Source organism: Apteryx mantelli, chromosome 2 (genome assembly GCF_036417845.1).
Source record: "Apteryx mantelli isolate bAptMan1 chromosome 2, bAptMan1.hap1, whole genome shotgun sequence".
NCBI lineage: Eukaryota > Metazoa > Chordata > Aves > Apterygiformes > Apterygidae > Apteryx > Apteryx mantelli.
This window is the reverse complement of record NC_089979.1, coordinates 22219124-22244474: the sequence shown is the minus strand read 5'-3', so window position 1 is coordinate 22244474 and position 25351 is coordinate 22219124. Positions and strand designations below refer to the sequence as shown.

Sequence of the window (25351 nt, the reverse complement as noted above, 5' to 3'; positions counted from 1 at the left end):
TATCAGAGTCTCTTTCCTTATATATATTTTACCCAAGTATTGGTGTTTACAACTCTGTTATGCAGAAATACCTAACTCACTTATTGCACCCAATAGGTCAAGTGGCTATTCAATATTTTTCTTTATATAGTTGGGGAATTCAATAAAAATTCTCTGCACAGATATCACTTAAATTTCACCATACTTGCAAGCATTGTTTACCTATAGACTGAAATTAGTGGGAATATTTCCAGTGATTGTAATGGATATTAAACAAGGTCTCTCTATACATCCTAATCGAAGGGTTAAACAGGTCACATCCCTTCTGTTGGGAATTAATGTGGCTCAGTGGCCTATAAGATGGATTGGGAAGGAGGAATTTGTCTCTAAGGCCAACAATTCTGAACTTACAATGACACTGGGCAACTTTGACCACCTTGCTGAGTGTCACGATTCCTGTCTGTTGAAAGATAACTGTTTTACTCATCCTTGTAAGATTCTTTGAAGGCTACGGAAGGTACTTAGCATATATAAGTTGTCAGCATTATTATAATTTAAGTCTTGGGGAAAAAGATTGTCCATGAGAATTCAAATTAAACTCCAACTCCAGTTCTTAGCAATAAGGAATTACCAGTAATGCTTTGTTATCATTACACCACTGTTTATTTCCTACAAAAAAGTGCCTCACTTTCCTTTTATTAAAGAGACACTGGTACAAGATTTCACTAGAAGAGAGAAAATGTTAATTCTGAGTTAATAAAAATGAATATCAGTTTATTAAGCATATATTATGTTAGAATCAGATTAGCAGGCATGCACAGCATTTGTATTACCAGCCTACTGCACTATCCATTAATAATGGGATGGTGTCTGTGAGTGACCTAGAAAAATGACTTATTTCTTCAATTTTATTAACCAGGAACTGCAGTTCATTATGCTGCACAGCACTTTGGGCAGTCCAAATAAAATAAGTCTGTGTTAACATATCACACCCATTGTTACTTTTACTGATTGTGAGTGAATGATGGTAATTTTCCACATGTCCCTTCATCAAGAGACAACTATGACCTTTGTGAGCAGCTAAGATCTGAGCTTCCATTACGCAATTGAAAATAGATATAATTACAGATTTTCCTATGAAAAAGGTCACAGTGATCTTTAAAACTGACTTGCAGCTACCTTAAAAGGTGCAGAAGAGGCTCACCTTTTGTAAAGGTGGAGTAGGAAGGGTTCAGGTATCTTCTAAGGGAGTCCACATTTCAGATTTAGTGACTCTTTTGATCCCCTTGAGCTATGGCTCCAGCTCCAATTCTCTCCCCTTTGGGTGACCTGACACGGTGTTGATCCATTTTTTGGAAAAGCAGCTCCTTGAGGTGGTGAAGGACGAAGATAGCTGTGTTCATTTCTTTGGGGCAAGCAAACTAAAGCTATCATCTGGGACAAAAAGGTGACTCTGAATTCTTTCAGAAGGGCTGAGGCAAGAGCCCTGCAAACTGCAAGGGTGGAACCTCTCCAGAAGAAGGAAGGACCCAACGAGTGATGGATGGATAGTCAGTTAAGGCATCAACAGGAATGGCCCAAAATTCATGCAATAGCAGGGAGCAAGTCTAGAAAAAAAAGGCAAACCTCTGTGTTTAATGGGGAGAACCAATTTTTCTGCTGTGGAAAAGGCAAATCCAGAACAGATTACCTTGGGTATGTGTATCAGAACTTGCAGAGTGTCAGAGCTGGTGGTTTTAGAGACAGAACTGAGTAACTGTGGTCTTGGCCAAGGGCTGATCTGTTGGAGGCTGTGTCACTTATGCCTTTGTGACTGTGCAAGTATTTTGTACCTGGACTAGTAGCCTTAGTTATGAAGGAAGCCCATTTCTCAAGTTCCATTTTACATAATTTATAGTTTCATATCTGCAAGGAGCATAATAATGCATGACAAAAAACTAATTTATAATTATTCTTTTTTTATTAAAAAAGAGAAAAAAAGAGAAAAATCACTGTGGGTACCTAAGCTGCCTATTGCCAAGATTCTTTTCAAGATGTATAACGGCTATTAGAGCGTGACAGAATTCAACTATGAAGTTTATACAAAAATACAAAAAGACCCAACCCCCAAATCATTAGGCTAGAGGGCTGGAGATCATATTTTGTTCTTTTTGCAATGCAGTTGAGTTGCCTACATGATGTAAGAGTCTTTACGCACAGATATCTTTTGATCTTACTAGGGAACTGTTGCAGCAAAGTCTGATTCTATCTTCTCAGTAAAAGACATCTCACTCTCAGCATCTAGAACTAACAAGCTGAATTTGTCAGCTGAAACAGCAAAAAGCTTATTAGCAATGTATAACAAATTCCATTTAATCAATCATAGAATAATTTAGGTTGGAAAGGACGTCTGGAAGTCATCTAGTTCAATGCCCTGTTCAAAGCAGGGGCGACTTCAAAGCTAGCTTGGGTTGCCTGGGCCTGTGTCTGGTTGAGTTTTGAATATCTCCAAGGATGGAGACTCCAACACCTCTCAGCAACCCCATCCAGTGCTTCACTGCCCTCACTGAGCAAGGTATTTTTCTTATGACCAGTCAGAATTTCCCCTTCTGCAAGTTGTAACTATTGCCTCTTGTCCTTTTGCTGTGCATCTCTAAAAAGAGAATACTGTTCTGTCTCATCTGTAACCCGCCATTAGGTAAGAGAAATAGATCTTCCCTCAGTCTCTTCTCCAGACTGAACAAACCTAGTCCCCTTGGCCTCACTATATTCCTATTGTATTAAATATTATTTTATTTTATGTAGCAGTTTATATTTTTTTATTTATTCTTTATTTATAATAACAGTGTTTATAACAACTATTTAAAATCATATTACTTTGTAATTTTCTGTTTCCTATTTTATATTATATCAAAATATTTTCATAAAAATTATTTATGCTTATCTTTACAGAAAACACCCAAAGCAACTGAAAATTAGTTACCATTGAGTCCAACTCAGCAAGGAATAATCTGTTTAAATTGCCCTTGATCATGGAATGTCTCTTGTTCTGAATGTTTACATCCTGGATCACTGGGACACTGCCCTAGGTTTAATACTTTAAGCTGAGAATACAAAATTAGTCAAAATAGCTGTATTAAAATGAAAAAAAATCAAATCTTATTCATTTCAATGAATCATAACAGAATTATAACAGAAGCCAGATCCAGATACTCATTGAGTTGTGTTGTGATTTCACACAAATGCAATTTTATCAGTATCTTCTTTGTAAGAGCTAATGGATGCATAATATGCCAAACTGTTATGAAGGGTCACTAAAAATAGATCCAACTTCAATTTAAAAATTTGGCACAAATGTTACAAGTTTATTGAAGTATTACATTTGGAATAAACTACATATTTAAATTCTGGCTAGAGAACTGGAACAGTGACAATCTATAGTAACCACTTGCATGCTGACATTCAAGAACACTCAAATAAAATCTGCAGTAATGGGTCATTGTAGGAGAATACTGAGACACATTTTTAAGAGTGTCCTTTAGAGCAGCATATTTTATCACACTCTTTCACTGGGATTATTGAAGGAGTAATTATTATAGGAGTACTGTTATTACAATAATAGTAGGTGAAATTCATGCATGGATAAAAAGTAGTTGTTTAACTCTTATTAAGTATACCAAATAGCTTAGAGACAGGTAACTGTGTTTTGGCTTTTTTATTTTTATATCAGCAGGTAGTAGCAGTATGTGTAATTCAGTTGCTCCTGGGGCTACATTATAGGAATACAAGTAAAACATCAAAGCTGTAGGTGGAATGTTTCAATAGATATTGGCAGGGGAATGGATAGATTAAATGCTTCTTTTTCTGCTGTGAAGTGATTTCCATGCCCTTTTGTATTTAAAAGCATGGATATCAACTTAATTAAAGTTGTGGGTTTTTTGAAAATTCTGACTACTTAACACATCTTCTGCTACCAGCAAAATTTGAGTATTGGCTTCTTCCGACTAGGTCTAAGACTTCCACAGAAAGATCAAAGAAGTTCCCAAGAGTTTTTATTACTCTGATAAGGAGGCAGGAGGAGAGGAAGAGGGTGAATATCTAAAATATCCTTCTACAACTGCTCCGAATTCATTACTTGCAGCTCTTTGAATTTTTCTGCATTTGACTTGACTTGCAGTAAGAGCCATGATCTTAAATTATATAGGAAATAAATAGAAAATCCTATGCGATGATATTCCAGAATTTCGCATAGCATTAATAATGTTCTGAGATAAAAATAGCTGCTCAGTCATAGGATTCTCACTACCTTGCAGCAGACGGTACCACCGGTGATATATTTAGCACTGCCACCGGCATTCCTCTCTTCACATGCATTTACAGCAGGCAGCTCATGAGTAGTTGTGTACATGGATTTATGCAAAAAGCTCCAGACTCCACTTCTAACTAGTGACAATTGTGTCTCGTTAAAAATTAGGGAAAGAAAAAAATATCAGGGAAATTCAGGCAAGACATCCAAGGTCAAAAGAAAAGACTTTTGGATGGTTCGTTTTTAGGAATTTGCAGACTGAATTTAATCAGTTTTATAACAATGGAGAAAATAGAATATGAGAAAGAACTGTGTCTGCAGATGGGAACATTTCTTTAAAGCCTAGTAGGGCTGGCATTTAGTGACAATTTGTTACTCTGATATTTTGATGTTATTTTTTATTGCTTAATTGAGTTCTGATTCCTCAAAAAGGATTGGTTGAAAAATTCTCACCAAAATTTTAACTTGATAAAGCTTTGAAATTTAAACAACACAAAATATGTTTGAAAAGCATCTGTTTTCCTAATTTTTCCCCTCTATTTTACTGAAAATTTGTTCAAAACCACTGAAAGTTTTTTCAGAGTTCAGTTAAAAGAAGCTGGTGTTTAGGACTTAGAATTTCTTCACCATATCAACATTAGCTTTAGAATCTTGTCTCATTTCATAGAGCTAACTGTGAACACTGTTAATATTGTAAAGGGTATGTTTGGTCTGATACTAGAGCTGGATGAAATGCCTGTGTGAGAAATGGAGGTGGGAGCTGCACCACATTTGTCCTTTCTTTGAATGAACTGTATGTGTGAAATTATGAAAAGAGCTATAATATATGTCCAGTTTAGCTAGTGCAATAGTGCAAACTGTTATTAAAAGCTAGCCTGAAGCGACCAAACAAACAGGCAGAATTAACTGTGTGCAGTTAAGAAATACATCAGATTGCAGTGGTGTATATATACATTGTAGCTCCTTTCATTACAGACTAGGGTTTTGTGACTCTGTAATTATTTCATAGGTGTAAGATATTGATTATTATCAGCTATCTTAAAGTATTAAAATTAATCATTGCAAGCTGCTAGTATGTATCACTGCTGCTCTTTATGTTTTGAAATTCAAGTGCTTTATGCAATCTTCATCCTGAACAGACTTCTTTTTCTGTATAGGGAATACTAAAAGGAATAACTCCTTTTTGTTCTGACTTTCCATTACCAGCTGAATCTGTCCATTTTGTCAACTTTAAAACATAAAGATGATAGATAGCAATGGTATTAGACTGGTGCTGACTTGAAAAGAAATATTCATGGACGTAAGGAACAAACGACCTGCATTCAAAATCAATGTATGCAAATTAATAGTTTGCTTAACCTGAGTAATACCTTCTTGTCACTATTCTCAGGCAGCAGCGGTACAGTACAGTTATGCATTACACCAGGACACATTCTTCTGCAAAAAGAGCATATGTAAAAAGTGCAGTTTCAAGGAGACTAAGACTATGGTTCTGTGAAAGTTGTTAATAAATTCTAGTCATATGTAAAAACTGGTGCCAGCCAATTTAACATGGATTTCACCAAAACAAAATACAACTTGAAACTTCATTTTTCTCAAACAGAATGTTAGTTGTGGAACTCAATTACCGACATATATTTTTCTCGCTTTTTCTTGGTTCTTTTGTTTTGGGATATAATTTACATAACCATTACAGTCACTATTACTCAAATATATAATTAAAAAATCTAGATATTCTGGTTTATAATGGGTATCAAGCCACCAGAGTGCAGTGTTCTACATCATTACTATAAGTACCATCAATATTGCGTGTCCGTGTTATTCTTTCAGCTCCCATAATCTTTCCTCTATTTTGGCTTGCTCCTGTTTTTAGAGTATTGAAGTTTTCTGTACTGGCTGCACTGACTTCACTTAGTTTTTCTGAGTGGAGCAGAGAAACGGAATGATTTCTGCAGGAGTGGAGAATTAGGGGTGCTGTGTGGGTGGCCAAGACCAATATCACACTGTTGCCCGGCATGCACCCTCCTTCCTAAGTCTTGGCAAGTAACAGGTAAAAGGCAGTTACATTTTTTTTGCCCCAAATGCTGGGATTAGGAGGCTGTTCCAGAGCTTGTTTCACTTGCAGTGAGCAGGAATTATCTTTCATTTCCATCCTGAACATATTCAAGGCTGATTTATGTTTTGCATATTTAAATACTGGCTATAAACCAGCCATGGTTAGTGCTGCATAAATGGCATCTGCTAGTTCGCTTGAGTGTTGTTGCCAGATATCAGAGACCGATCTTGTCATCTCTTTGATAAAACAGTTGAAAAGGAGGAAAAAAAAAAAACACCCTCCAAAGCAAAGACTGTGCAACTATATCAAAGTCTGAAAAAGGAATTGTGCAGTCTCTCATCCCTTATTTCCTATGTTTGTCTGCCATTACCTGCCCATTTAAGTCCGCAGTGCTTTTGTCTCCAGAAGAAAAACAGTGCATTTCTATCACCACGAGGTGTGTGTGCGCTCAAAGGTCACCTCACTCCTGATTCAGGTTTGAAAAAGTGTACTGCAGCTGTTCTAGCCAGAGAGCTTTCCCACTTCTGTGGAAGAAAGATCTTGCTGTACATTTGAGGAAAAAAAGAGATGTAAGAAATGGAAAAATGAAATGGAAAAACGAAATAAGGATGATGAAAAGAAGGCTCATGAGACCAGACTATGGGGGGATCTCTAACATTTGTTTAAACAATTTACTACTGTGCTGACAGTCCTTTCTGGTTATTGTGGTGCTTCCTTTACTTTAGATTTGAATTTCTCATTTTGCTGCAAAATATTCATAAATGCTTTCTATTAGCTATACAACAGTCAGCAAGTCTGAGCCTGTCCGGGAGGTTACTGCTCCTAGCAGCCGGTAGAGCTGGCAAGGGCTTGGGAACGGGGCGGTTTCTACGTTTCTTAAACATTTTTTATTCTAAGATAACCATAGCTCAGTCATTTGGCCACCAACCAGCTGTGGTTAGACTTTTAGCAAGACTACAGCATAAAGTGCCTTAGGGAGAAGGGGGTTTTAAATCATCTGAAACAGCCCTTGCTTCCCCTTCCAGCCTCGGCTGCTGGTCTTCACTGTGTGGGTGCCAGTGGGACTTGTGCCTCTCTGCAGACTCTGCAGATGTCCTGGACATCCTCGAATACCCCAGGGTCTCCAAAATATCACTAGATGCCTATGTTCCATATTATCCTTATTTCCTATGAAGACGATATTTTTGGTGATTAAATGACTCCCTGAAATTCTTTTTCCTACTTTACTGACTAGTAGAATAATTGATCACTGAGAGCAGGCTGCATTTGCAATAAATTGTAGTGATTTCAGGAACAAAAATGATAGAGCAAAACCTGTTCTTACTGAATAACTGACAAGTAGCAACAATTTTACAGCTTGATAACTTAAGGAGGACATGTTCCTTGGTCTGTAAGTTTCCTGATTTCAGTAGTCACAAGTGGACTATTAAGGTTAATAGAACCGAAGTGCCAAGCACCTTAAAAAAAAAACGGGTCCAGTTTTATCTACATACCTAATTACTCAATGATAGACGTCCTTTTATGTGCTGTGGGCTGCAAAGTTTCTCTTCATTGTATTTGTATGTGACTGCAAGCTAAGGAAGGGAATAAAATTGTAGCTTCCCAAAAGTGTTATGTACATTTGGTTAATAAAAAAGTTAATATTAAATATTTTAAATATTTTAATTAATAGGTTTCTGCATCTTGTTATAAAGGATGTCAGAAAAGAAAGCTTAAGGAACAAGCTTTCCAGTGCCTCCACAAAGGTTTGCCGAGTCTTTAATTTTTAATGCTTCCTGTTTATAAGATGAAGAAGGAACAAGATAAGCACAACTATCTCAGCTTGTACTTTGATCAGGAAAACTGCAACCCGCCAGCTACAAGAAAAATAACTGACACCAATGATTAATCTGTCCTTTTCCACTGCTGACCCTAGCAACAAAACCAACTCACACATTCTCTCCATCCCGAGGAGAGAAACAATCAAATATCAGATGCCACCAGGCTCCCTATAAACCCTCAGATATATATTTCCCTTCCTTGTGTAATGATAAAAAACCCGAAGACCAGGACCACACAGAAAGGCTGTAGCTACCCCAGTATCCTCTGGTAAGATGACTTTTGCATTTAAAGCATGTTGACTGCAAATGTAATTAAACAGTTCCCCTGCTGAAAAAATGTTCCTGTTTGTACCTATTTCTCTGCATTCTTTAGGCTATCACTTTCCCTCGAGACACGGACCACAGGACCCATACCATTCCTCCGCTAGTGAGGGCTTCCTGGGTTCCCGTCTGATACACTGCCCGGAACTGTTCATATTAGGAAAAAAGTCTGAAACTGGGATTTTGCTGCCCTCACACTCACTGTGCAGCATTAAGATCTGCGAACTCCCATACTCATTTGAATGAGACCACTGAAAGAGTAAGCTGCTGGTTAGTTTGGTTAGACTGGAAGGATCTGGCTTCAAAATAGTAAAAGAAAGGAGTCTGGATCCAAAGTCCCTTGAAACTGCTACAAGACTGGAACATCTTCTCCTTAGATGACTCAGTTTTTCACTTTCAGCTAGCACAGGAATGGTAGCACGGAGAAAAGCTCAGTTCAGGAAAGCTGCACTGATGACCTTTTCAAACCACAGCGAACACTATTAAATCCTTCTGCTCTGGTTTGGAATCATTCAAAGAATGGCTGGTGAGGCAGGAATCTTGCTCTTATGAATTTTGATACATGTGAGTGTCCCCAGAAAGGCAATCGCAAAAGCAAGCAAAGTAAGAAAAGCAAAGAAATTCCTCAAGCAGGCCAAATAAATCACAGAAGCTTTGGAGGGAAGGCGTGTTAGCTCCTCTAGCCTTTTGTCTTAACATCTTTAGTTCTTCAACTATTTTAAATGCATGTGGATGAGTGATACCTGCTTTCTCTCACAGAACTTCTTTTATGTGCACTTAATCGTTGCATTTCATTATGGATAACATTTTATGCCATCTTAGTTTCTTCTCACAGTATTTTTAAACCTCCTATTTGCATTTGACAGGGTTTTTTTCCTTCATAATTCTCTCATGCCTCTCAGGTCTGTTCACCGTGAGCAATGCAGTGTGAGTTTTTAAGATAGCATTTTGTGTAAGAAAATGTCTGTTTGCAAATACTATGGAGGTAGATAAAGTGTATTGAAATTATACTGTAACTACCTTGCAGGAGTCAGTTATCTGCTAATCTGTTGGGTAAAAAAAAACAACAAAAAAACAAACACATGAAAATAATTTCAAATTATATGGACAATCTGGTTAATCTTGATTTAAATCTAGGAATCCATAGCAAAGCTAAACTCAAATTGCTCTTGGTGAGAGCTCTTTCTGACTAAAGGCTGAAGGAGTTCACAGGTAGAAAATATTTGTAAACAAAAACTACGATATTTATTTGTTAATGCATGTGATTTCCAAAACTTATGGTGAATAATAAAAAAAACCCAAAAACATAAAGAGTCAAATCTGTTCATGTACAAAAGCTATTTGATGTACACTTCTGTACTAGTTTTATGGATGTGAGTCAAATAATATCGCTCTTTTAGATGTTATCAAATTTAGATTAATACATGCCAGGAAGCAAATAAAAGTTTGGGTTTTTTTAACTTTTAGTTCTGTTTATGTCTGGAATAAAGAAGATTTACAGGTTCGGTTTTTAGAATTTCAGACATGCTGATCCATTGCTTAGAGGATCACATGCTGAGCTGTGTTTTCTGTTAAAGCCTGGCACTTCTGGGTTTCTTTGGAAACCAGAGATGAGCAATTTAGCTAAGAGTCCGACTCTGCAGTTGCCTCTCATGTAAGGTATCTACCGAGTAAGGACAATATGAATTGGTAGGAAAGCAGGGCTTTTCTATATGAAGGACACATTGATGATTGTTTATATGACTCTAAACTGGATAAATAAAATGAATGGAGTACCAAATTGCTTCTTTTTCCCCCAAATACTTAGGCAGACTGAGCTGCCTCTCTGAAATGACACATGATCTGGAAAAGTTTTGTAGAGCCAGTTAGAGGTGCTGAGCTTTCTCAAATCCATGAGAGGTCAGAGGGGATGGAAAGCCCACAGCAGCCCCGAGGACCGGGTCTGTCGTCAGCCCCATGCCCTGCAGACTGGGGTTCAGGTTCAGTCTGAGAAGTTCTTGCCACCAGCTGAAGGACCCTGACATGTATAACTGAAAATGTATTCCAAACACAGCCAGTAGTCCATTAAAATATTCAGCTGTTGCTGTGTCTGACAACATACATTACTTTTTCATTCTATTGTTCATAATAAGATGTAGTACTGAATCATTTATATACCATTTATTGATTTTGGAAGGACAATGTCCCGTCTTCTCTTTTGTTTTTTTTTTTTAATAGGAGTATTTGAATCAGATTACTGGAAACTGGCCTAGCCACCGTAGATACCCTGTGTCTTTGTAGCTATTAACATACAGGTCCTTAGTTTTAGGGGTTTTTTTCTATATATGAATTCTCCAAATAGGTTATGACTTATGCAATTGTAATGAATGCTGATCATATTCAGTGACTATTTAAGGGACCAGGTTGGTGCAATGGCAGAGCTATGACAGCGTGTTCATTCGCATTCAGAGAAGGTCTAAGCCTTGCTCTGGACACACACCACTGGCCACTCACAGTCAGCTCACTCAGGTCTGAGTAGTTGCATGTTTGGGCTGGGGCGTCCACTTCAGCTGGAGCCAATGCTAGCTGCATCACTTCGGCGTGTTGGTGACGGGACTGGCCAAGGAAACCACTTAACCGTGCTGTCTCAGCAGGCTAACCAGGTTTGACTGCACCTCCAGCTCCAATTTTAGGTAGATATTTTCCAGCTTTTAGACCATCAACTTCAATAAAAGCTTGGACTATTTAAGATGGGAGTATTTAATACTTGCACTCCAATGATTTGATCAGGTAGGCAGGTCACATAATAAATATCTGTTTCCTGAGAACTGAGTTCCCATTGGGAGTGCTCTAAAGGTCGAATTTAGAATTTCATTTCTGTACAGAGCCAGAATTGCTGGGCATATCTTTGATGGAAAATTATGTTAGGATCTTTGTGAACACGTTTTCTTTGATTAACTGTATTCACAATCTTTGTCTACTAACCAGAACTGAAAAAAATTCTTGCAGTATTAGCTTTGCTCTAGTCTTACCACCCTGAAAGAACATTGTCAATTAGGATATTCTCACAAGAAAGAAAAAACACTAAGTTTGAATCTTCAAACATGAAGATAAAATTAAAATGAGTTTTTCTTTTTTTAGATTGGATCCTCAAGCAGACAAATGCAACTTATCAATATTCCAGATTTTCTTATTCATTGTGTAGTCAGCTCAGTGCTTACTTATAATTCTGATTACTCTACTGAGACTTCTCCTCTACAATTAACTTCTGAAGTTATTCTTAAATGCCTCATTCTGTTTACTTCCAGTAGTTATCAGATGACATGTTCTGCCCTTTAGCTGTATTTTATGCATGCGGCTAATCAAGCATTTAATTTTTTTGAATTATGTGTAGCGAGAATAAACTAATCTGCTCCTTTTCAGTGTCCAGGCCAATGAGACAGTGAGTCATCTCACATTCACTTCATTAGGAATGGAAGAGGCACAGCATGAACTGAGAGACATTCAACTTGCTGGTTAAATAAATATGATACCCTTTCAGGATTTTATTTTGGCATTTCATGAAAAATGTATGGGTACTGTACTCTTGCAAATGCCTGAATGCCAGAGACAACAACTTCACTAGAGAAGCAGAGTTTTCTCCCTGTTGATCACTGATTGACTGAAGAATGCATTTTTTTTGCCCCCATAGGATCTCATGGAATAGTTCTGGCTCAAATTTATTTTCAGGACTAGAATAAAAAAATGCCAATGTTTATGGTTTGCCTTTCAGTGATAGCTACTGTTGTTACTGTCAGAGATACTTTCATGTGATTTTCACTGACCAGTTGTGTTTCTAGAGTTATTTGGGACCAACCCCCCAGCATTTACACAGCCACTGCCAGGATCGTTTTATAATCATGAGAGTACTGGGATTTAGTGGGCTTCAGGGAATATGGGGGAAGACAGTCCTTTTTAAACTTTTAAAAATATCCTGGAATCTGCATTTAACAATAACATAAACATGACTCCCCAATATGTCTCCAAATGACTCCTGCTTACCTAATTTAAAGGTAGTCATTAATATAGTTGAAGTCATTTACATAGCTTTTTACTAACATGTTTACTACTTCAAAAACTTTGGATTATTTTTTCAACTTTGGACTATTTTCAAATGTTGATAATATCTACCTGCATTCAGAGTGGGCCATGGAAGCCTCTCTGGGCTACTGCAATATGAAGAACATCCTTCTGATCATTCACAAAGGTAATTTTGATTATCTCCAAACTGTAATACTTTGCAGACAGAGCTTTATCATGGTGATTCTTGACCATTTTGACAAGCCTTTTCCTCCCGCGCCTTTGCTACAAAACCATATATATATATGTGGAAGAATTTAAACATGAATTAGCAACTATGTCTAGATAACAAAATACTGGATGCATGTTCAAACGAACAAAATAATGTGTAAAGAAAACCACATGACTTTTACTTACTTTCTTTGTTTTGTCCATTGCCTTCAGTATGGTGATGTTTAAGTCTTCCAAGACAGACAGAACATTTCCATACTCTCCTAAGTGCTGGGAAAAATATTCTAAAAGAAGAAGAAAACCTGAGTCACCTATTTATGACATGTCAAAGTGATATTTTGTTAAATAACAATATAATTGAGTCTGAATTCAGTTATGGTATCATTATTATTAGTTACCTGAATGTATAAAGTGAACAAATTTACAATAAAAGGATGATTTTATTCTTAAATTTTATTAACGTTTCCTTTGAAAACATGGGAATACTTAAAATACCAAAATCAGTGTTTTGAAATTTTTTTCCAATAAATGAGCTGCCAAATTGACAAAAATTAAAATATCAGTTTGACAGCTGAAACAGACCTATTTCCAAAAGGTCTACATTTTATTTCTAAGATGGATTTTCAGTTTAACAATCTACTTCACAGTTGTTGGCAGGAAATATTTTTTTTTCACGGATATGTACTAAATCTGATAATATTTACATTGATAGAAAAATGAGTATCTCTACTAAAGCACTTAGAGTCAGAAGAGAGAAGATCAAGATGGGGCTTCTGTGAGCTGGGGTCAGCTGAGACCAGTTGTTTCTCCCAGGGCCTCTGAGAAGTGAGACAGAGCATGAGCTGGACAGTTAAGTTTCTAGTCGCATGTACTGTCATTCTATTTTCAGTAACTATGATTAATATATTTTTAAAATAAAAAATAGGGAAATAACACAAGTTGCAGAAGATGGGTGCTATTTAAATAAAGGACTTATAAACAGAAAGAGCTGATATCAAAGCCAAAGGCATACTTCAAAGTAGATCAAGAATAAAAGTGAATTAAGTCTTTGTGTGAAAATTGTATTTACTCAAATCCTAGTTATATTTGTGTTTGACTAGAAGAGCATAAAAGCAAATACAATTACTATTGTATCAGCAGACTTTAGGGATTCCTCTATGTAAATGCTGAAAGTTCTTAAAAAAGGAACATAAATACAAAGCATATCTGATAGATGCTTATGGAGTGGATCACATGGACCAAGCCAATGATACACATTGTCAGAAGATTAATACTGTATGAAAAAAAAAGATTTATATTAATACAGGGAAGATACTAATCAGGTGAGAAGAGTAACACTGTCTGTAAACACAGTAGATATTAAATCAACAAAGCCTGAGAGAAGAAAAAGGCTGGAATGGGATCGGTGAGGCATTTTGGGAGGGTTCAAGTTACGAAGATAGTTCAGAGACTTAGAGGCTGCATAAGATCAAGAGGGATGAGTAGCTGTAGACATGTTTCAGAGTTACTGTCAGATAAAGTAGGCTCCATTGACAAAGTAGTGCTAAAATGATCCACATATTTTTCCTTTACAATCATTTCTCTTTCTCAAATGACAGTCTTATTATCACGACCTGCCATATGACAATGTCTGCATCAACCAGAGGGCTTTGCTCCCGCGAGTCCTGCTGCAAGTGAACGAGTGACGCCAAGGTGGCTCGTTGGGGTAGCAGTGGCGTCTCACCGTTATGGTTAACGGGGTAGAGTCAAAGGAGGCAAGTGCCAGAAATCACGATGCGAATGTAGATTTGGTGAATATGGAGCTCAGGGAGTGAAATACAACAGACGGAGGCACAGGGATGGAAAAGTGTTAGATAGACAGAAAACAGTGTTAAAGCTAGAAACCATATCAGAAAAGGCATTTAGAAATCAGATTATCTAGAAGAATGTGAAAAATAACATCTAAATGACAGACAGGCAGAACAAGATTAGAATGGAGCCTTCTGAGATAATAAATAGCAATACTTCGAGGCTTTTAAGTGGTCAGAGCAAGTTTCTCAAGGGAATCATGAAAGCATAAGATTTCAGGAGCATTGGTTACAAAACCTGATATCCCTGAGAGCTTGAATGAAATGATTCAGAAATAAAATGTACTGTGAATTAATATCCTGGAAATGAAGCTTCATTTTACTGGAGAGAATGGAAATAAATAAGAAAGAGCTGTATAATCACTAGATTAAATCTGTGTCTCTTAGTTCTTGTCTTCAGGGCAACTGGCTCACGTGGATTCAGTACCAGATTCATAAATAAGGAACACCCTAGCAGCAATTTATGAAAGATTTACAAGGAAGCTGGAGAGCTCAGATATCATTAGAACTGCTAACCCAGTCTGTATATAATCAAAATGGGCAGGAAAAGAATGTAAATGTCAGATTCAGGCCCCATGTAGCACTTTCAGTCTGCTTGGGTCTGCTTGCTTGGCTCACATTGCAGAGCGGATGCTAAGGAGACGCGCTAGCCTCTGGTGCAGAAAATACATCAGTAGCAGTAAATCACTTGTGGGACAAAGCCACTTTCTTTCTTTGCCACGTTTACATAATTTGGGCCAAATTCTCAACTAATAAAAGTCATCCCAGCTCAGTTAACTTCAGCTGCATCATCATATATTTCTGAGCCACACACGGAGATGCTTTGATGGGTTCCTGACTATGGACAGAGTTGCCTTGTGGACAAGTAAATGAATTGGCATTCAAATTGACAGAGTTTTGAGTTTTTAAGAGTCTTCCACATTGCTGACCCTGGGAAAATTCAACAGGCCATTATTTGCTGACATCTTTTCCCAGGAAATATGCTGTCTTTGACAAGTATACCTGATTTTTGACCTTTTTGGGGAGCACTTGCAGAAGTTTTCTGTAAATTCTTTTCCATTGCAAGCAGCACTCCTAAATCAGGTGCTATAAAATTAGCTAGAGAGCAAAAAAGGATTTCAGGGAAGCTATCCCATGATTCACAGCCTAAAATGGGGCACAGAATTAGGTCACTGGCCAATTTCTAGGCCTAGCAGGAGTTTTTCTTGATAAAGGATGACAGAACTTGTCAAACTGCTGTTCTTACTGAACCAAGTTGTAGGAACTAATGTATGCCAGTGGAATACTAATATAACGATCTTTTTTTCAAAATTGCCAAAACATTTATACCTTTGAAAGTAATGTACTAACTAGAAAAAATGTCTTGCATGAAAATGAAATAAGATAAAAGAAAAGCATCGATCTTTTCATCAGAACAGAGAAAGACAGATCTTAAAGTTCAAGCAATGAGAAGCACGTATTAGGGGAAAATATTTTCACAGTAATTTCTGCATCTTGTGAACAACAGAATCAGAAAGGTTATGAGCCTGTATCTGTTTTCTCCCGGGAGTTCTTTCCATGCAAGTTGTATTTTTTTCTCTTTCAACCATGCAAGTTAAACAGAAAAAAATATCATATCCCATGGTACGTTCACTTGCATAGGGCTATTACAGGCATAGGTTATGTTCTTGTTCAACAAGGAACTTACCACAGAGCTCTTCTGTGTCAAGATTGCTGGAAAGGTAAGAGGACAGAAGGTTAGTGAGTTTAGTAATAATTTGTGTTGGAGTGGTAAACAGTAGGGCTCAAAAAATTAGACTTTTTGTACAGACAAGAGGACTACTTGGAGACAGAACGGTTCATTAAAAAAAAAGATTAAGAAGGGAAGTTCTCTTACCTCCTACCTAGCAGGAACTAAGTAAGGGGGTTACCTGACAGCAAGAGATTCAGGCTCTAGATTCATTCACGGATCACCAAATTCCTAACAATCATCAGAAAAAGTTACAGAGTCTCACAGTCTTCCAACGCTCCCAGGAGGAACCATGCCCATTTTGCAGACACAGACCAAAGTGGCCAGGATGCGGCTCCGGGGCACCAGGCGCTCACGCAGGGGGATCGCACCCCTGACGTGCCACTCCATGCCATCCCTGCCGGGGTATTGAGCCGCTCTGTTCAGGCTGCGGCAGGAAATTCTTTCCCCCTTTGCTGCTTGCACTCTTCTGTGGCTTTCATGGCTGAGAGCACCGCTCAGACAGCTCAGCCCTTCATTTCAAGCAAGGGAAAGCCCCGTGTCTTGGTCCCATTTGCACTTCTCACCGGACAAGAGTGCTGCACTAGCCAGGCAACAGAGCGGGAGGATAAAACCGGACTTAGTTTCTCCAGACACATCAGAAAATTCCCAGTAACTGGACATATTAGTGAATCGGGGTTCTCAGCACCATCTTCTCTTGCAGTTTCAAAGTCTTTCTGGCCATGTGGAGCAGTTTCACCACTGCCAGCTTTAGCACAAAGTAACAACAAAATTGGTGATATGAGAAGAATAGTTCTTATTGCCATGCCAACATTATACAAATACTTATATAAATATAAGTATTACATGAAATTCAAAAATGTTTATTTCAAACAGGCTTCAGCTTGATCAACTTTCAAGCAATATTTTCTCTTAAGGTTTTAATAGTCACAAGATAAACAACTTGACCTCCAGCTCAGTTCTAAAAGTTAGTATACTGACTTTTTTCCAAGAAAGAGGAGAAACTGATGATGAAAGAAAATTAAAGCTTGTGTATCCTTTTTGAATTTTGCTAATGGGTGAACATTGAATGGCTGATTGCATTTGGGATTTTTTCACTTATCTTTTTTATGGGATTTTTGTATTTACCTTTTAGAAACATTATTATCTTAATGTCACTCACCAATAAGATAGCACTAACTTTCATATATCTGGCTTTTGGTTTTTTTTTTTGTGTGTGTGTGTGTGTGTGTGTGTGTGTGAGAGAGAGAGAGAGAGAGAGAGAGAGAGAGAGAAACAGACAGAAATTGCAGGATCCTGGGTTGTCACAAAATTGCTTTCTCAGGGCTATAAACACTTCTGAATGTTTTAAATTGATGATGTAAATGAGATTTTCCCAAAACTTTCATTAACTAAAGGTGACCTGATTTGCACTTGAATGGACCAAGGCAGATGGCTTTAAATAGGTATTGCATCTCATTTTTCCAATGACCTTAGCAGTAGGTATAGTGAAATCCATAGTCTATAGGATTCAGTGCTGAAGCTGAGAAACTTAACTCATAGGTCAGCAAGCCACCTGGCAGGAAAAGCAGTGTCTGAGAATCTTTAAGGCTGCTCAGCATGGATCACTATGGCGTTAATGATCAAAACTTTCTGACCTCTCAGCAATCACCTCTGATAAATTTTCAGACAGTCCAGACTTTCACTCCTCAAATTCAGACTGAACCTTGAAAGCTGTAGAGTTGCCTGAGCCAAAAGGAGGTAACAGACTACTACGACATTAAATGACAGGAGTTTGCTATTAAGACTCCTTCTCTTTGTTGTCCCTACATTTCTTGCCACTACACATCATCTGCCCTAATTCCTTCTCTTTGTAGAAGACATTTCTGTTTTTCTTAACATATATCTTGACAACTATGTTTAAAATAGCCTTTAACATTGCCAGCAAGTCAGATTTACTTTCTGTTTTCAAATTTTGTCTTAAAATCCATTTCTTCCACTCTGATCCCTGTTCTGCAGTATCCTCAGCAGTGTAGCAACTGAGCAGCTCAACTCAGAGGCTTTTGGAGTCGATGGTCATCAGATGATCACCATTAGTGATACAGTGCAAATAGACTACAAGTAAAAAATGTATTCAGGTGCCAAACTAATTTTCAGTTAGAACTGGGCACCTGAATATTTAGAAAATAATTGTCCAGCGTGATTTGCACCATAGCCTTCAGAAGCCTGTGACAGAACATGGAGCTGACATAAAGAACATGGGTTGCACTCTAACAGCCTTTTGTGTTACAACTTCCCTTTGAGAATCCACTGTCCTTAGCATCTTCTTTGCTGTTCTAGGCATGGACATTGTAATTTTGTGTGTCACTGATTATATAATTCTCTCAGAAATAATAACATACTTCTTCAAACAACACAGTCATGAATAAACCTAGAAATTCTTTTACCACATACAAAAATTTTTGAGCTACCTGCTAGATGCTACAGAAGCAATTAAAGAAGATTTGAATGTATTTAATTGTACAAGGGCGACATACACCAGGGGCTGTTTCTGCAACACAGTAGTCACATTTATAGTGGGCTCCTGTTCATCACTTGAGTGGGTTATATGCCAGGGATATGCTTTTGCTTAGATCTATCATCTGGCGATATCAAACATGCTATTTGCAATATTTGCTGGAAGATTAGCGCCCAGGCTCCAGCACTCCACTCAAGATAAGCACATGAGGCATTGGGTGCAGCCTAATGCATTCATGTCACGTCAGCACAATCATTTCTTAGGTCTCTGCTCTCAGTTTGTCATCTGACTACTAAATATGGTCTTTTTAAATGTCTGACTTTGTGTCTACAATGCTGTCTGCCTAATAACATGAGCGTTTTTTAAGGGCCTATTATAAATATCCCAATGAACAGTCCTGATCACTGCAAAGCTGGTCATACCTGCTGCTCAGTGACAGACACAGCAGCAAATGCACTTGAATGAACCCTGGCAAAACTGCCTATCTGGGGTACTTCTTGGAGGGGTGGGAGGGCAAAATGCAGGAGTGCAAAGGAGCTATGGTTACTTTTTAGTTCTGCCTACTGCAGTTAGGTGGGACTGGGGCTAGCCAGGACAGAGGCAAGGTTAAAGCCATTGCACTAATCTGCTGGCACCAATCCACCAGCCCACAGCGCCACCAGCCAAGCTTACACATGCTCTCTTCTGGTATGAAAGGCACCTCTAGGCAGAGGTACCAGCAGAAGACCTACACATTTTCCTGGGACCACAAGAAGAGACAATTTATATGTTATCAGAATAGGAACTATATAATGTGCAGCTTCAGTCACCTAAAGCAGTTGTTTTATTGAAGAATCAGAAAGATTTTAGGAACTAACTTCATTTATGAATTTCACTGCCATGACATGGAGCGGGAGAAGGATAATGCTTACTTCTCCCAATCTCTCTGCCTCTGCAGAGGAGCGAAGCTCCACTGGGAGCTAGAGGCAGGCAGCTTGGCTGCGCAGCTTTGACACAGGCAGTGGAGTCATGGCTGTTTTACTGTCCAAAATTTTGATCCCCTGAGTAATTGCCTAATTGCTTATGCTTAGCTCTAGGCAAAGTGATAACTTCAGAATCACCACTTACTGCTCTACATGTGGCAGGGATAGAGCAGAGACTAAAGGTTTTTTTTCCTGATTAACAACTCACCAAAAAATCAGCTATTTCTTTGCATTAGGCAATGTTTCCCAAGGATGCAATGACTACATAGCTGGCTAGCCACCTTAACCATCCCAGCTGTGGTGCTGTATGAGTCTTGTGGATACTTTTAAAAGTTTCTGTGCATGCTAAAGGCTGTAAAGAGCTGTTCAAGGGCTGCAGAGCCATGATTTGTTAGTACAGTCTGAATCACACCAACCTAAACTAGGAGGAGATGAGAGCAAACTTTTGCCACAGGATGAGCAAATCTCAGTTTTCACCCTGTAGAAGATAATATTTCAACTTCTGTTTTTTGTTCCAAAATTATTTTTTTAAATGAAATCAAACATCTAATTGTTACACAAAACAAAATGTTTCATTTTGGCTTGTTAAAGTCTTCTTTAGCAACATGTTGATAGAGATGCTGTTGCAGTTCTCTGGGAAACCCAACATATGGAAGAGAACTTCAAACTACACCCACCATTAAGCAATGAGCTCACTGCTGAGAAACTAATGTAATCTTCTGAAGAACTGATCTGAAACAAAACATTTGAGGTCAGCTCCATTTAGGTCAATGTGATTGAAACTGCTCATTTCATTTTGATTTTCCCAGTGTGAGTGATTCTCATTTTTTTCTGAAGGAAACTGAATTTCCCATTAAAATAACCATTCATATGGAAAATTTCCAAGCAACTCTATTTGCAGTTTGTCTGTCCGAGCAGAGGATCTGTGTTAGCATCCAAATTATTCTCAGTAAACTTGCTTTGTTCAGTCACGAAAAAGTAAACCTTACAATCAGCTCATTCTGGCTGGCATCTTGCCTTTTCCTCTGTACTTCATTCCCAGACTAAATTCTGCAGCTACTGTCCTGAAAAGTGGGAGAGCTAGAGTGAATATTGCATTTGTTTCTCTTAAATAGCAATAAACACTCCTTTCTGATGTCAGTGCTGCACCATGTACCTGAGTTTGTCATTTAATCCTAAAAATCTAGTTTTAGAAGACGGTTAAAATCTAATGTATTATTTCCCTCCTGATTTTTTTTGCCACTGAATAATTCCTTTATGGAATAATACTTTTCACTCCCCTGCAGTTTACTTAATTACAGAGCTGTCCCTGTGTCCCATGCTGTTTTCTAATAAATCTTTCTTGTTTCTTCATTGTACTTGCAAGTTAATTCTTTTTTTCTAATTGTATTGGACAGTGATAAATCAGGAACTGCATGAGACTAAAATGTGCCCTCTGACTGAAACAAAAGCAAACCAGCCAAGGGACAAATAAATCCTATGCTTACACTACTGTTAAAATACTGAGGATTTGTCATTATTATCTTTACCATGGAAATCCTGAAGGAAGCACTGTGGGCCCAAATAACATGCATTGCACTTTAGTTACAGCACAGAGTGCTGGGTTCCAGACTAATGCAGACTGCTGGCTTCCCAGGATTGCAAGGTTAATAATAACCATCCTTTTACTCAGATAATGTTAAATTGGCACAATTTGGGTGTTTACTTTTATGGCAGATGATCTCAATCTTTCTCCTGTGACCCAAGGGAGGAACTAGAGCTCTGCTAATGAAGACCTGGGCAGGTGGGAGGGAGGGAGGAGCATTCACTTTGGGGTTCAGAGTCCTCAATGCAGATGTCCACACATGCACTGGGTGCCTAACCACCCCATCTAGGCATAGGAGGCCCGTGATAGCCAATGCAGCTGGTGGAGCCTCGACAGTGGGACCAGCCAGCAGGCACTTGATTTGTCTGATGTAACACGGGCAGCATCTAGTGCTGTTTCGGGTGCACTAGGGTCTTTCTCCCAAGCTGTGTCCAACTGCTTCTCCTGTGTTATACCAGTCCACCTTGTGCAGGTGTCTCAGGTGGGAACATCTTAAATGTCTTATGCCTGGGCAACTAAGCCAACGCCTGTGTGAGCAGAATTGCTTCCTAGGTGCCAGTGACTTCGTGGATATAATGGGGACTTGGACACCAAACTGGCATGTAGAAATGCACAGATGTCTCTCTGCAGAGCCAAGACCCCCCCTCCAACACAAGCATTGCACTCAGTGTGACAGATTCCCCCAAATGCCCAGCCTCTGCTCAGAGCCGCAGATGCTGTGAGTTGCCAAGGCTTCACCAAACTCCTCTCTGACTTCTGCATAGTTTATCATCTTTCACTTATGCCTCACACAAAGGTTTAATCAGATAGCTGCCTTTGGGAGCTTGCCTGGGCCCCCGGTCTGCCTTAACACTTCTAGCATCCTTCCTACCTTGTTACTAAGGGCCTGGCTGAGGATTTCATTTTACCAATAATGAAAGTGAGAAAAACAAGTCTGCCTCCCCACTGACTCATACGAGTCAGTAATCAGTGTCGCATTTATCGCACTCTCTCTCAAACAGTGCTGCAGACTGAAACCCCTTGAGATCCTCAGCATATCTCTTAGTTTGTAACTTTGCCAAATATCCTCATTATCTTCTGACACCTTTTCCCTGGAGATGTCATTATGTAAAAACAATTTCCATGAGAGTTATGAGTGGGGGGTGGGGAAAGGAGAAGGGTAAGAGAAAAAGGGAGATTTACATTTGTAATGCCTGCCAAAACCTGTTCACTGAACCACTACCTATTTCAAGGGTTCTTACTCTGCTGAAACATAGGCTCATCACAGTTGACATTAAAATTAAGCTGGGGCAGATTTACCAAGGAAATTAGAGATAAATGGATTCACCCCATTAACCACTAATTTCAAACTTTTCCAGCATACTTCTAACAATGTATCCATGTATAAAAAGATCTGTGTTGCTAATACTTTTTTCTACTTTCAATACTATTATTCAGGCAATAACACAGGTAAACAAAACTATATTTCTGCAGAACTGTTCCATCTGTTCCCACTCTTTTTTAAATGGACATACTACTTCACCTAATCTGACTGCCTGTATAGTGATAGCACCATTATTAATCTGCTTTGTAGCTGGTATATATTTGCTTATACATTTGTTTCTGGTTCTGTCAAAAGGAAAAAATAATAGAGGTTAAAACCATCAAGCAATCATCTTATATGTTGTGCCCTATTGGAATTTATTCAATTTTTAAAATTTTATAAAAATGTAATGTTCATTTTATGAAACAGAGAGAGAAAGAGAAAAAAAATTATCCAGTCTATATATAAGCACACTCATAAATTGAAAGATACATACCCAAATGACACACTGAAGAAAGATCCTTAACTAATATAAATTGCAAATAAAAACAATGATCTGCCCTGGCTGAATGACCTGTATTTCAGGATCTAGATGAGCTGTAAAATATAAGTTCATCCTGTATGAGTAGTTATATGAGCAAGTATCAACCAATTTTTCCCACCATAATGACCTCCAATTCCACCTGCTGTTTTGGAAGCTTTGTGCGGTGGTATCTAATTCCTATTCAACTTTTTTCCGGGTAATTATGGTCACTGCAGTAGCAACTGACTCTTCTTTTACTTTGTAAAAAGATAAGATATGCACCAGATGGGAAGGTGCAGAGATCATAGTCAGTTAGGCAGACAAGACCTCAATTACTGGAAAGTTAAATTCCCTATTATTTGCCTTACTATCACATTGAAAAAGGTAATTACTCATTTTAGCAAACTGCCATAGCCTGTACACTTTGTAACAGATATGTTAAATGGGCTTGGCTTGATCTTTACAAAAGTTAAAAATCTTCTAATCCTCTTCTTTCACAAGTCTGACATTAGGACCTGAGTAACAGGGTTTTTTTTAATACCTGGTTAATTTAGTGCACTTAAAAGTATTAAGCCGGGGCAGTCTTTTATGCTTCAAATCCTTTTTTGAAAGCTTGCTGTAGCAGAACTGAGAATGGAATACAGATTTCCCAAGCTTGCGGTCCATGGAGATCACCTGAGGCCACCACTCTTCTTTTATCCTTCAGGCTTTGAAATACAAAGACTCACACACATAGAAAGCAGGATTTTGAAAGCTGGAAGAGTTAAAATATTTAATGCAAGTGGAAACAACTCGAAGTCTGCTCTCGTGAAAAAATGGCTATGAAAGCTTGAGATACTCCAGAAGTAATCCAGCTGATCATGGCATACATCCTTAGCTAGCTACCCTAGGCATTCACAGGTAGTGTAAATCACTGTAGTATATGGACACTGTGTAATCTCAATGCTTACAACACATTTACGGGATAGGGAACTGTAGTCTTCATTTTGTAAACAGGAAACTGAAGCACGCAGAAGATTCATGATTTGCCCACAGCTTGTCAGAGCCTGTATTTAACTGGATATAAAAGACAGAATAACCTGTGCAAATTTTCTCCTGCTAGACACACAAGTAGAATTTCTCATCCTTCCCTACTAAAATACAGCCATAAACTACTAGGGATTACAGGCACAAACCAGGATTTTCATTTCATTTCCTTGGGTAATTCATAAGTGAAAGGATCACATAGTAGATGCTTTTAGGATTGGTTGATATGCACATGATTCTTCTAATGCTTGCATTACAAAACTTCCCAAGGTTCAATGAATGTTTTGCTCCTTTTCTTAGTCAGCTAGTTAATTTGAGACATTTTACATAACCTGCCCTTTTCAGCAAATGCCAGTGAGCCAAGTTTTGGCCTCCTTATTATATCTGCTTCATGTGATTTTTGCTGGAAAGCCATACTAACAAATAATTTATATTATACTGCCCAAGCTGTCTCTCTTTGCTATATCCATCTGATATTTGGCATGCTCCATCTTGTTGCCTGCTTGATGACAACATTTTCAAAGGCAAAAAGGGTCTAAGGAAAGCCTTCAAAATGTGTTTGCTGCACTTCTGTTAAAAAGACAGATCAAATGGTGTGGAATGCTTTTCAGTTGCAAAGTCAGGCATTAAGCCTTTTATCAATTAAAGACATAATGAAAAAAACATTTAAAAATCTTCTTATTGTTGTTTTAAATTTAAACTTATCTTCTTTTTATCTACAGCTAGGTTTTGTTCTATAACAAATGTTAACCAGCCAAAAGGAAGGCCCCTTTCTTCTGCTTGAACAATGTAATTAAGTAGGTTTTCTTAGTCTTCCACCTGTCCAATTCCCTGAAGCATATGGAAGTTTAATACTTTGCATTCCTTCCCAGTACATATTCTCTGTAACCTTTTGTGCTTTGCTTTCTGCTAGGTTTTGGCTGGACAGTGAGAAATCTCTCTCTTTCAGATGGCTGCTGTACCAGTTTCATTGCCTGTTCTCAGTTAATAACTGTAGCATTTGACAAAGTCCCTTCTGTTCTTCAGGTATGCCTATCTCCCAGTAGGAAAATCATAATGTTATTCTCATTTTTCTACATATTCTTCAGATCCACATAATCTCTGGTAAAGAGAAAATGCTTGTGTGTTTTGTTACAAATAGAAAGAAAT

At 38.2% G+C, this 25351-nt stretch overlaps 1 protein-coding gene across 1 annotated transcript in view; it reads right to left on the bottom strand.

Annotated features, from left to right (window-relative positions):
- Positions 1–25351, bottom strand: part of NECAB1 (N-terminal EF-hand calcium binding protein 1) — a gene marked incomplete at its 5' end in the record, with an annotated part of 57718 nt that overhangs the window by 20201 nt on the left and 12166 nt on the right. The window contains 2 exon segments of the mRNA XM_013956791.2: positions 12917–13014; positions 16265–16290. Of these exon segments, the coding sequence (XP_013812245.2) occupies positions 12917–13014; positions 16265–16290 (124 nt within the window).